The sequence below is a fragment of the Daucus carota genome, chromosome 2, assembly GCF_001625215.2.
Source record: "Daucus carota subsp. sativus chromosome 2, DH1 v3.0, whole genome shotgun sequence".
Taxonomy (NCBI): domain Eukaryota; kingdom Viridiplantae; phylum Streptophyta; class Magnoliopsida; order Apiales; family Apiaceae; genus Daucus; species Daucus carota.
In genome coordinates this window covers 36,649,540-36,662,275 of record NC_030382.2, presented here as the reverse complement: position 1 = coordinate 36,662,275, position 12,736 = coordinate 36,649,540, and the positions used below count along the sequence as shown (strand labels likewise).

The following is a 12,736-nucleotide window of genomic DNA, read 5'->3' as shown; positions in this document are numbered from 1 at the left end:
AATACTAGTGTAGTGAGATTTTCTGTTGGTTTCTGATGAAATGCTCAAGTGTTTTCTTAAATGTCATTTGAACTGCTCTGTACCAGATTTTTACCTTGAATTTCTTTCTATTCTGCTCGTACTTGGGTTTTGTTCTTTGTTATATTTAGGAATTGGATATTGCACTCTTTCATATAACTATGCATTGCAACTGTACCTTATGTGTGTGTCTCTTAATCCTTGTTTCGTGTTATGTTTTCCGGTGACTGGATCCATCTTAGAAACAAGGATAAATTTAGAGGGAATAACAAAAAGATCATAAGAAGCTGTTAAATGTGTTCATGTACTTGGACATGTATTAGCAATTCATCAGGCAAAAGTAAATAAGTTTCCTTTCTCTTTTTAGGGAAAGTATTTGTATCATTGGCAAGCTCATATAGCATACATTTTCTTAAATTCATTGGCAAGTTCTGTATCTGAATTGATAGAGGCTGGTAAGCTTCGTTGAGACCTGCTTTCCCGTGAACTCTTCCTAATGCTTCTCAAATTTGAAGCTTCAATACGATGCATAATCACCCAATATAACATAGTTCCCAAAGTTGTAGCCATGATTGTCGTCCCAATAATAGTGACGCCAATAGCTAGCCACCTCTCATGTTCCCCCACCACAACAAATGACAATGCCAAAAATGCAACTGAAATTAGGACACAGGCCAACCACATAAGCTTGTTTATCACTGCCATCATTTGTTTCTTTGCCTTGCTTTCTATAACTACCACTGATGTTTGCACGACGACGACAGCTAGAGAAATAAAAAGGGCAATGGAATCAAAGATAAAGAATATCAAAAATGAGACTCTTGGAGCAATATTGGCTTCACCCAAGGAAGTTCCGGGTGTCACATCTTTTGGATCATCAACATACTGTCCTGGGACAGTAAATATTGCTGCAAAGGCAACAGTGGCAATGAGGACAGCTACAACAGTAGTGGAGTTGATGGCATTGTTAAGGCCTTCCGAGTGCATTTTGTTGAGGCGTTTGGCAATGCCTTGGACGCGTTTTCTAGTTTGGCGAGTATGTTCTAGCTGGTGGTGGACCTCATGTTTTATGTCACTCACTGTTTGTTTTAGCTCTCGTGCTGGATTTGCTTTTGGCATTGACTTCACACTTTGAACACCATGCTCTTGAAGTATAGGGGCTATCTCAGCTTGGCTAGTCTTCTCTGCCGTATCTAGGGCTGTTTCGTTAGACCTATTCACAATTTTTTTGTCAGTTTCACTCTGCGCTAGCAGCACCCTAACAATCTGCAGATGAAACACATGTTTTATCAATGCCTCCATCTTTCATAGTCACATGATAATTCATTTTCTTCCAATGAACAAGTGTTGATCAAACAATTATGTCTAGTAGTGATGCTTTCATGAGAAAGTAGCAACAAACAATATTGTTTAAGTTAAAAGTTATGGAGCAGGAGGTACTAACAAGTTTATTTTGCCTTGCCTAGATGCAATCATGTTACTAGGCAATTGCAAGTTGTGACCAAAGTATCCTTGAACATGTATAGTTATCAAACAAGTGAGACTATTACATTATCATATGCTTTCACAGTAATTTTTTATATAGAATAATAAAATGGAAATTCACCTGAACCCTGCCTTTTCTTGTTGCTGTGTGCAGTGCTGTATTGCCCTTATTATCAGTCATATTTATTGACGAAGGATCTGCCCTAATTAGCTCTTCCACCACCTCCATGTTCTGACCCTTGGCAGCCATTTGTAAAGCAGTCTGCCCCTTCTTGTCAGTACGTGTTGCAAGTCCAGGCTCCTTACTCAGAAGGGCCTTGACAATGTCCACATGACCATTTCTTGCTGCAGAATGCAGGGCAGTCTTACCATTGCTTCGAGCTATATTAGCCAGGCTGCTTTCCATCTCCAAAAGATAATATACAACCTCCCTATGTCCTTGAGTGGCAGCTGTATGCAAAGCAGTCGTGTTCGCCATATCAACAGTCATTGACAGCTCAGGATGAGCCTCCATAAGCACCTTAACCATATCTATAACATTCAGAATAAAAATTACATTGAAATTACCCCCTTATAAGCATAAAATGAAATAAGAAATGGAGAATTACCCAAGTCCCCTTGTTTTGCAGCAATATGGAGTGCATCAAAACCATTTCTTGCTTTGATTCCAGCAGTAGCTAGATCATAGTATTCAATCAACTCTCGAACTAGCTCAACATAACCATATTCCACCGCAACATAAAGGGGTGTTTCACCAGAAGAATTCTGCTTCGACAACAATTCTGCCAATTCTTCTTCATTACATTCACTAAAGAGTTTCCTCATCAAACTAACATTTCCAGCTCTACAAGCAGAATGGAGCTGATTATCGTCTCGTTTCCCAGTCAATTGTTTTGTCATCTTTTTCCTGGGAGCAGTCACTGGTGCTTCCTCCATGTTATCCAACAACCTATCAATTCTCTCCCCACACTATTAAACAGACAGATTCTCCTCTTCCTCCTCAAAAACCCATATCAAAAATCGCATTTTTACTCCTCAAAACAATTCAATCCCACCTAGAAAACAACCAACAACAAGATCATTCACAATATATCCAATCCACAATTCTTGAACATTATTTCCACCCCTCCATATCTGGTCATTTCCCAAACCAAATTTATTAGCCTCTTCACAAATCTTACCTCATAAGCATATAAATAAAGAAATATGGGCCATTAACAAATTTCTTTATTTTCCTATCCTATACTAAAAACCGCCTAAACAAAGTTGGTCAAAATATACACACATAACACATTTTTATATAACTTACCTTGTGATGAAGAAAAGGCCACCTTTAGTACTCCTCCATCAAAAAACCCACATGAGTTAATTTGAGGAGGCTTTATTGTGATCAAAACAACCTGTAAAATGGCTTGAAAAAAAGATTCCAAATGTTTTTACACAAAGTTTATATCATATAAATAAAAAATTCAGAAAAGAAACAGAAGCTAGAGGCTGGACAAGAACATGAAGGGCACATGTATGCAACATTGCTTTAATGTTTTTAAATATGCATGTATATAATTATATTCATCTGAATCAATAAAAGGACCAAACTGAGACAAATAAAGATTGGTCTTTTGTAAAGTTGAGGATGATGATGGTTTTTAAAATCTGAGAGAATCTAAATTTTGCATAAAAATAGACCCAAATAAATTTCTAAGGAAAAAAAAAGACAAGGTAATGCATGGGGCGCGTAGGGAGTAGACAGACCAACTATATTACCTGAATCACGGACGGTGCATCTACCGGGGTCCAGGGATGGTGCAAACTGCAAAAGACCCAGAAAAAACAGAAAATATTAGATAAGAATAATGTGAGAAAATATATGATAGAGAATAATGTAATTGGGAATATGCCCATAAATTATAGTATTGTATGTTCAACTGTGAATAAAATATTCTGTGATCACATTTATAGTCCCGCATAAGTTTTACAAAATGTACTTTTTGTTAAAGAAATCGGTGCACTTGGATAAAATTACATGTCAAATAAATTTTGCCAAATCCTAGATTCTTTCAAAAATTGAAAATAAATTTTTTTTACTATCTTTTGAATGTGTAATAAAGAGAAGGAAAGTCATTTTTAGATGTTTATCTGAAATTAAGATATATTTTAATACAAAATAAATACTCATGTGTCCCTCTCATTTCTTTACACTTTTTTTGCGTTACTTGACACGCAGTTTAAGCCGCATATAAAACATTATTTCATAATATTTTTTGAAATTTTTCTTTTTTTGTATAAAAATTAGATAGTAAATATTTATTCAAAAAGAAAAAAAATCAAAATAATTCATCAAATTACATTTTATGAGAAAATGTGTACCTAGCCCCATCCCCAAATATAAATAATTTAGTGGACGGAAGGAGTATACATTTAGGTTAATTCAGTAAAATAAATTAGAAAATAAAAAAAAAATTATAACTGAACCAAATTATTGTAATTACATTTCAATATTCCGTCAACCAAACCCAATACTTATCCTAAATATAACATCAATATTTCTCTCTCATTCGTATCATCTTTATAAGGGGTGGTTTGGTATGAGGTTGGAATCAAGAATCGGGTAAGTTGATATGGGTTTGAGGTATCATATCTGATATCATGTATTTGGTTGAGTGCTGGAATCAATATATACTATTTTTATAAAAAAATAAGTTATTAATTTATATTGACTAAAAATATTAATAAAATTATTGTTTTTATATATTTATGCATCATTGATTTAATTTTGTATCAAACATTAATATTTCATTACTTAAATGGAGACAAAAAGAATAAAAATTGAATAAATCTCATACCTCCATCTCATACCCACCTCCCCACTTGGGTATCAAAAACCCATACCTTGGGGTATAAAGTATAGGTTTGAAATTTTATTTTTTCCAACCAAACAGGTTTGGACAAACCCCATACCTGATTCTACATACCCATGAACCAAATGATCCCTAATTTAATTCCCCCTATGTAATCCCCACACAAATAATAATTGTCAGAAATGGTATGATTTGCAATTGCCAATCTATGACGGTCTTGACAACCTTCCAACTTGAATAGGCGGTCATATCACAATAATTTCGGGGCGACCCTGGCCTGTTGTCCATCGCATTCTTGACATAGACTGATCAACGATCACTGCCAGTGATACTCAGTGTCCCAGTAATTGAGCTGTAATGTTGCAACATACGAGCTCAGCTCTAGAGGGTTGTTTGCTTAGTATGCACGATTGATATAGATAAAGTTAAGAGCAATGTTTTGGTCTTTAGGATAAAGTTGAACAATCTTGAAACAGAGCACCTGGACTATTTTGGCTAAATATTGTGCTTGCTAACAGGATAGATTGCACCGACAAGGTTCTGGCTCCATATACAGTATATGTTGCACATCATTCTAGATCTGAATAAGACGCACTGTCGTACTCGAATGTTTGCATTTTATCATTGTCTTTCCCTGTTGAAGCTTGAAATCCTTGGGAAAACCACCTCTTTTTCACGACTGAAAGTAAAATCTGCGGATAATACAAATGTGGAAAACCTTGATAGAGTATTGACCATGTCATTTTATCGTCATTACTTCATAGCATCTAACATCAGCTTGTAGAGTGCATATCCTCCTTGGTGGCAGCCAGGCATATTAGATGCCATGCTCTCTAACTCGCTCTGAAATATAAGAAGCAAATCATCATCAATATAATTCATAGCACATCTATAGATCTTAGGTCTAACTGTATCTTAACATATATTAATTATGAAGAGGTCGAAAGACATTTTTCTGAACTGCCAACAGATTGTAATGTATACAGATTTAAATGGAGTCGAAACTGCAAACGAACATATGAACTAAATCAGGAATCAAAACTAAATTCATCCAAAACATAACACAAGAATGCTGGTTTAAATTTCTAATTATTCAGTCGAATAAGTTATGACATCATTCTAAATTTTTTGATATACAGATGAAGGTAATACCGATCACTATATATATTTTGAATATAAGCCGTAAATACAAAAATATATACTGATGAATAAACAAATTATAAGTACAAGTACAAAAATTGTACTATCACATTTTGGGAAAAGTAACTGTTATATTTTCTGGGTAAATAGGCATTTGCCAATAATTTGGATATGAAAGAAAATAAGGTTATTATTTATGTGTGTATCAGGATTAGTTCAGATGGATTTTCCGGAAATACCCATTATTTCCAGCAGAAGAATTAATCATCTTCTACACATGTAAAGAGTTTTATTTTCCTTCAATTTTTTTGCACTGGAATATAATTGTTGAATTTCTTCTGAAATAAGATTAAAACAAAACTTGAATCACTAACCATAGGCACAATGTAAAGTTGTGTAGACTCGTAGGCATCTTTTGCACTGGAATATAATTGTTGGATTTCTTCTGAAGGAAGGTTGCATTTTATGAAGAAAAAAGCAGCTGGTCTAACATTAATTGCCCTAAGAGACAGGCCAATGAATATGGGGGTGCACTGCATAGCAATTAAAAAAAAACAGCAGTTAGGCTTCCATACACTCAGTCCTTCATTTACTTTGGTCCAGAGAACGGTAAGAATAAGGAAAGAGTTCCTTGTACAACATCACAGTGATTGCTTCTACATGATTCAAATGATGAGAAAGTCAAAATATTATCATCTAGCTGAGCATTAATTTATTATATATTTTCACAAGGAAAAACATAAATAAAATGGTTGACAAAAGTTTTATACAAAGGAAGTTAATAGTTCTGAAGCTAAAATATGTTATACATGTGTATATCACAAGTTTATTACAGATTTTAAAGCCAGAGTACTATATTTATGGACATATAACGTTTAAAGAAGCAAATAAAAAGATACAAACTGAAGAGAAAGAATAGGTTAACAGACAAAGACAAAGTTTTAACAAATTCACTGTGTGCGAAAAAAGTACAAGAATGAAAGCATAAATTCCATTGTTTTCATATAAAAGCAACAAAGACTAATAATATAAACGTAAAGTCGTAAACTACTGTGCAGTCACTTACAAGAGACTCTGCAGGAACTCCAATTTCTTCCACTACTTCACGACTGATGCTGTCAAACATTTCTTGGGATATCATTTTATTAATGAGCTCAGTATCTTGATTAGACTGATGAGCTGTTATTCCGACTTCACCAGGCTGTCAACCATCAGGAAAGATGATTTCAGTCATCAAGTTATAGTGAAAATTAGAAAATAACAGAACACATGGATTTATACAAGTGTAAGACATGTGACAGCTAATGAAAATGTCTAAGCACTGATGATTCATATAATAGGACACCTCTGGATGTCCTCCAGGAAACACAAAATGTCCAGGAAATTCTCCAACATTGTTGCTTCTCTGCAGTACCAGTATCCTCTTGTCAGATGTCTCTACAACTGCACCATTACCCAGTGGATTTGAGGTATGTTGACACCTTGAACATTCATCTACAGACAAGCAGAAATATTACAATTGACGTATTAGCAGTTAATAATATTTTAAATCAGAATTACCAAATCTACATAATGGGATTGACAGACCAGGAGGCATAGGAAACCTAGCCTATGCGCTTCAGGATAATTGACTAATGCAGTTGGCAATAGCCTGCAGTATAATACACCTATAGCAGGATCAGGGATTCCAAGTAATATTGATTTATTTGGGTAGTATATGTGCTCAAGAAGATAGCTCATATTTCCAGGTCCCGTAAAATTAAAAATCATCATTTTGGTGTTAAAAAAAATAAATTAAAGAATGAACCTAACTGCTCTGTTTTGGAGTACAATAGCAAAAGAACAAATAGAAGAGAGAGAATATTCACCTTCAAACATAACATTTATGGTAAAAGTATGTTTACCTTGTGATTCAACTATAAACTTTTCCCACATTGGGTTTAAGTTTGTACCAACAAAAGTTCTGCACAATACAGTTTGACAATCAATAGTTGGGAATTAAAACATTTATAAAAGGATATTTTTTGATAGATAAGAACAATCTATATTAGGTCATTCATACACATGCTATCTTATTTCGATGAACCAATATCAGGAATTACCTAGAGTATGAAATATTAGGAGTTTATCGTTTTAATACAATTCAAACCTCTTCAATACAGAGCTGCCTAGTGTACCACCCTTTAAAGGTACATTTATTAAAAAATGTTGCCGGACTCTGCTCATTAACTTTATGGCATGTCTTTTTTGGATTGCGGAGCCAAATATTAAAAGAGGATCATATTACTGCTTGTACTTTGAGAGTTCTGTTTATTTAGCTTCCACACTTTACTTATTATCTCCAAATATCTTGTTTCCACTTTTATGTCTTCATCTTTGTAAGGATAAAAAGGGTTGACCCTTCTCTTGTTCAGATGAAAGAGTTGAGTTAAAAGATGCCTGGATTGAACCCTGCCCTTGTTTGGATGCATGATTTGTGTGAGGGGTTGGGCAAGAAAGGGTTTAAAAATTAAAAGGAACAAGAAAATCTCATCATCCATATAGTTTCTCCCCATGTCGTAGAAATGCGATTCACTTGCATGCATGGAGTAATCATATTTGAAGTTTCATGAATGGAGCAGAAGGATATTGAAAATTCAAGTGATTCAAGACTTGTTAACGTACAAGATGAAGCTGGTAGAATATACGCTCATGTTTATGATTAAAGTCGTGATATATCAGTTCAAATTATGTGTGTTTGTGTCCGTGTGTGTGATAGAGAGAGGAGGAGGGAGAAACCTATAATCTGTCAGACCAAGATGTAAACATGCACTGGCCACTTGACTAGAATCCGCCACATTAGAGGAGCTATGCCCTGCATACTGGATTTTAAACTGTTAGGCAGAAACATCCCTTAACTCCTCATTTTCATATTTTACACAATTCTTCTTTTGTCTGCTAGATGTGAGGCTTGAGCTCACACAGACTATGCTACTATATAGCCTGTCAAGAACCTGTTTCATTTTCAATAGTCTATTAAGATATTATTGTTGATTTCAAAGATATCAGACAGTACCGCGTCATTCTAGCTTGGGATGAGCAATTGTTCCAAAAGGGAAGAACCTTATGCCAGAAAGCATATTCTAAGGACCAAACTGTTTTTACAACATATAAGAACCGAAACCAAACGTAAATTATGGTTTAGTATCATGAAATAAAATTAGTTAACTTTCCATACTTTACTTTTATTGAGGAAATAAATTAATTTGATCAGGATAATCAATAAACAAAGTAGAAAACTTATCAATTCTGCTATAATCCTCAAAAATAACGTATAGACATCATTAGAGATGTGCTTTTTCTTGTATCATCAAAATATTAATTAAGTTTATCACAATATGATATAAGAAAATAGTGTGAGGGCATCAAAATCATCCATGGACATAAACACGATAAAATAATTAGAAATATTTTTCAAGGCTCCACTAGTGTTACTAGTCAAAGACTAACAAGAACTGGAAACCTCTGGTTATAAGATAACTATAATGACTATTGAGAATGATTCTTTTACTTCTTTGAAAAAGGAGAATAATTTGCTTCGTCCAAATTTCAGGTTTTCAATCCATCATAACAATATTAAGCTTTTCATTCCCACATAAAGCAACCATCATACTAGTCAAGCAACAGTGGACAAAAAAAAGCGTTGAAAAATTACTCAAATAACTGATATGAATTGGTAAAACCAATCTTGTTGTATCAATTCCTATCAACTCTTCTAATCAATTTTTTGGCCAATATGATTGTTGCCTCCTGTGGAGATGGAAAATTTAGTATTTTTTATGATAAATTGCATGAATCCCAAAAATATTGGGTACCATTTTTGAGAAGTTAGAGAAAATAATTTTGGATAGCCATTACAGTAATCTAATGACCATAAAGCGCATTCGTATTTGTCAGTAACTTAATAACAAGGAAACATTTATGAGTCATTTTTTTCATATAACGAATGAAATTATGCAAATATAAATTTATATATAGTGCATAATATATTATAAATCAAAAAATATTCGGGTCGGGTTCAGGTAGTCTGGGGTCAACACAAACCTGACTTATTTTTTCGGGTGAAAGTTTACTCTACCTAAACTCGGCCCGAAACACAAAAACCCCCAACCCTAATTCACACTGTTTTGAGTCGAATCCGTGTGGGGTTTCAGGTCGTGTCCGATCTTGCCACTCCTAACAAAGATTACTAAGAGTGAAAAAATAAATATATAATTATTTTCATCTAAAAAATTATTTAATAAATAATTAAAAAGAATTTTAGATCAAACAAATTCATTCACATGCTATCAGCCATCAGGTTTCAATTCCATACCACCCTAATATGATTTTTAATTCCAAACCGATACCGCTCTGCAAACCAAACGACCCCCCAGTGCTTCACAATGCTACAACTTATAATAATATATATTTCGGTTTTTGTTCTTGTATATTGTAAAAATGGTTCATTCTTATGGTTTTTATCTTTTCATTCTTCCGACGAGGTTGAGTTTGAGTATTCACTCCTCGAACAAGTAACCCAGGTGTTCAACTACTAGTAACTAGCTTCAAGTGATCAACTATTTTTATTAAATTATTATGAACTAGATTTTCATGATTTATTTAGACCTAATCAATGAAAATTCTTAAACATAGAGCTCTTATAACAAAGACGAATAGTAATTTACATACCCTGAATTTACTTCCATTGAACAACAATGATGAGTGCTGACTCTTTCGATTCCATATCTAGAATACCAGGATAACAATACATAAATAATGATAGTCAGGTGTAAAGGACAATTGCTAAAGAACCAACCGGAAATCCTTGTTTTCTTAAATTTATAGTATAAAAGCAAAAATGCAGAACACAATTTAAACATAGTTGACCATCATGCACAGTGTTACATTGGACCGGGTTCGATATGAAACGGAGTACATAAATGGATACGTGAAACATCAATTTTAGTGTATCCGATACGATGGAATGCTTGGGTGCGATGGGACGCTTGGGTGCTATAATTTTTTTTCATAATATGGACTCCAAGACTCCAATGTAAATGTGGAATCCATATAACTTTACTCTAATTCTTAAATAAAATATACATTGTAATTAATTTTATACATATCTATTACAAAATCATTGTGTATTCATTACAAGTTCAATATGATTGTTTGTGATTTGTAATGTTATTAAAATTGAACATTTGAATGATACAATTAGTTGAACTCACGTATATAAAACATTAGAAGGGCTTACATAACACTAGTACTGGACTGTTTAAAACCTTAAAAATAGAGTTTTGGGCCTGTACAAGGGCCAAAATTTAAGCAGGTGTTGTACCATTAATTTCAGCCGCCACGTATTGTAATATAGATACAGATATATACAACCGTTCTCCCTATTGCCCCTCTTCTTCCTTTCCCCTGCTTCCTCCTCAATTAGTGTGCAAATCATTCATATTCGTCAGTTCGTCACTACGAGCGAACCGAGACGCGATCCCCAGCAAACTGAGACGTGTTTGTTCCCGGATCGAGGACGAACTATCCGGATCGCGAAACAGGGCAACGTCCCGCGTTCCTTGTTTCCATGATCATGCAATATAAACTTAGACTATTGTTAGGGTAATTTCAATCATTTACATTATTTTAGTGCTCATTATTTCAAGTCCTTTACTTAGAAATTTCAAATGACTTAAAAAATAGTGAACCAGAATTTCTAGTACTTGCGATCATATAATTGCAAGTACAACCACTAATTAAATAAGTGGTAGTGTGGTACCCACTTCATTCAATATTCAGATAAAAACAGAGCTATCTACTAGTCCCAACTCCCAAGTGGCAAGATTGACTAAGATAATGCCTTCAGTTATAGAAGTTACTCATTTTTTAATACCGAATTCAAATTTATGAATCAATATTCTCAAATACTACCAAGATTCCAAGATCTCGAATAGAAGTAAATTTCAGCCAATACTTCCCCCTTAGCATCTCCCCAACATATTCAATCTATCCTATACAGGTTAGCCACTTTGAAGAATCATAATCATGTTCTGGCTCCAAAGCAAACAACTGGGAGCTACAACGACAAACTACGACTCAACCTTATGGTAGCTCATGCAGGTCTTCCCCCAACTTCCCCTAACCAAGGGCTACCATAAATACATATCATGTATTCCAACATCAATTCCCTCGCAGGGGACCTACTATAGCTATCATCTGTAATTCCCCATCAATTGCGTGGTTATAAGCAGAAGTTCTCCCCCTCCATCTCACACACACAGACGTAATCAATTATTGCAGTCAAAGCACTAATTATTGTAATTCTAGCTATATACGAATAAGACATATTGAGATAAGGCACATTCAAAAATTCATGTGCATATATGTATTAGATCAAGCTCTACTGCAGACCAATTCAGCTACGACATAACAAGGATTAACTCGCAAAATTAACTAAACAAGTATATGAAATTCCCTAAACTAAAAATTCAAAATCCACAACAGAATCAAAAGTTAAAATTCAATTTTCCACTCAAATAACATTAACTACATATACACATCATCAAGTAATGTACCTCAGAAATCGAATTCTCCAGTTGAACATCTGGATGAGGAATACGATCGAACGAAGCATCAAAAACTACTGAGACCTTGAATTTAAAAAATTAAAAATAAATAAATAAATAAATAACAAATAAAAGCACTGATTTAAAATGAGAAATGAATTGGAAAACCTGTGAGGGATAGAGACCAGAGGGACACGAGAGTAAAAGCTTGAACGGAGAAGCGCTATCGTCGGCGGCATTTGGTTGCATATCTGCAAGCGCTTTTGCTACTGTATATGTTTCGGATTTCAGATTTGAATCGAATTCGTATTTGTATATCACAAAGCGGACAGCAGACTGTAATGTGTTTATCTCAGGTTTTTTTTTGCTGGGAAAAGAGAATCGAAAAGTGGTTCGGGACACCAAATAAATAAAATTCCAATTATAGGGATAATATTTGATAAAATTAAATAAATATGTAAATATTAACATAATTTAGTAAATTCAGATTTTTCATTTTCTAACAAGAATAATCGATAAAAATTTAAAGTTGACATTATATAAAAAAAATATTATTATAAACTCAATACTCTGCAACTTAAATCTTTATAAAAAATTTAAATAAGCTATTTTATACACTCATTAATTGAAAAAGTTGTTCTACTTTCG

The 12,736-nt window shown here is 34.0% G+C and overlaps 2 protein-coding genes across 3 annotated transcripts; both read right to left on the bottom strand.

Moving 5' to 3' along the window:
* Window positions 1-308: 308 nt before the first annotated feature.
* On the bottom strand, window positions 309-3,348 carry LOC108207951 (ankyrin repeat-containing protein At5g02620). 2 transcript variants are annotated; one of them, XM_017378405.2, is made up of 5 exons: window positions 3,268-3,348; window positions 2,813-2,914; window positions 2,112-2,637; window positions 1,625-2,034; window positions 309-1,284 (listed from the first exon to the last, which is right to left on the bottom strand). In XM_017378405.2, exons 3-5 carry the CDS (start codon window positions 2,437-2,439, stop codon window positions 412-414), a joined length of 1,611 nt encoding a protein of 536 aa, XP_017233894.1. In that variant the 5' UTR covers window positions 2,440-2,637; window positions 2,813-2,914; window positions 3,268-3,348; the 3' UTR covers window positions 309-411. The 2 variants fall into 2 exon arrangements, with proteins under 2 accessions (XP_017233894.1, XP_017233892.1); XM_017378403.2 differs by lacking the exon at window positions 3,268-3,348 and having other exon boundaries at window positions 2,112-2,558; window positions 2,813-3,226.
* A 975-nt stretch (window positions 3,349-4,323) lies between these two features.
* LOC108205812 (nudix hydrolase 9) lies at window positions 4,324-12,428 on the bottom strand. The gene is made up of 9 exons (XM_017375894.2): window positions 12,257-12,428; window positions 12,098-12,172; window positions 10,212-10,268; window positions 8,280-8,362; window positions 7,406-7,464; window positions 6,847-6,995; window positions 6,568-6,702; window positions 5,876-6,034; window positions 4,324-5,204 (listed from the first exon to the last, which is right to left on the bottom strand). Exons 1-9 carry the CDS (start codon window positions 12,335-12,337, stop codon window positions 5,115-5,117), a joined length of 888 nt encoding a protein of 295 aa, XP_017231383.1. The 5' UTR covers window positions 12,338-12,428; the 3' UTR covers window positions 4,324-5,114.
* Between the last annotated feature and the right edge of the window lie 308 nt (window positions 12,429-12,736).

What these genes read in the sequence shown, in the direction of transcription:
- LOC108207951 (XM_017378405.2), bottom strand. Translation starts at nt 2,439, where the DNA reads ATGGAGGAAGCACCAGTGACTGCTCCCAGGAAAAAGATGACAAAACAA. An exon ending in TGCAAAACAAGGGGACTTGG is followed by an intron (nt 2,035 to 2,111) that starts GTAATTCTCCAT and finishes TGAATGTTATAG; the next exon opens with ATATGGTTAAGGTGCTTATG. An exon ending in CAAGAAAAGGCAGGGTTCAG is followed by an intron (nt 1,285 to 1,624) that starts GTGAATTTCCAT and finishes TTTCATCTGCAG; the next exon opens with ATTGTTAGGGTGCTGCTAGC.
- LOC108205812 (XM_017375894.2), bottom strand. Translation starts at nt 12,337, where the DNA reads ATGCAACCAAATGCCGCCGACGATAGCGCTTCTCCGTTCAAGCTTTTA. An exon ending in CTTGGTCTGACAGATTATAG is followed by an intron (nt 7,465 to 8,279) that starts GTTTCTCCCTCC and finishes TGTATTGTGCAG; the next exon opens with AACTTTTGTTGGTACAAACT. An exon ending in TTCCTGGAGGACATCCAGAG is followed by an intron (nt 6,703 to 6,846) that starts GTGTCCTATTAT and finishes GATGGTTGACAG; the next exon opens with CCTGGTGAAGTCGGAATAAC.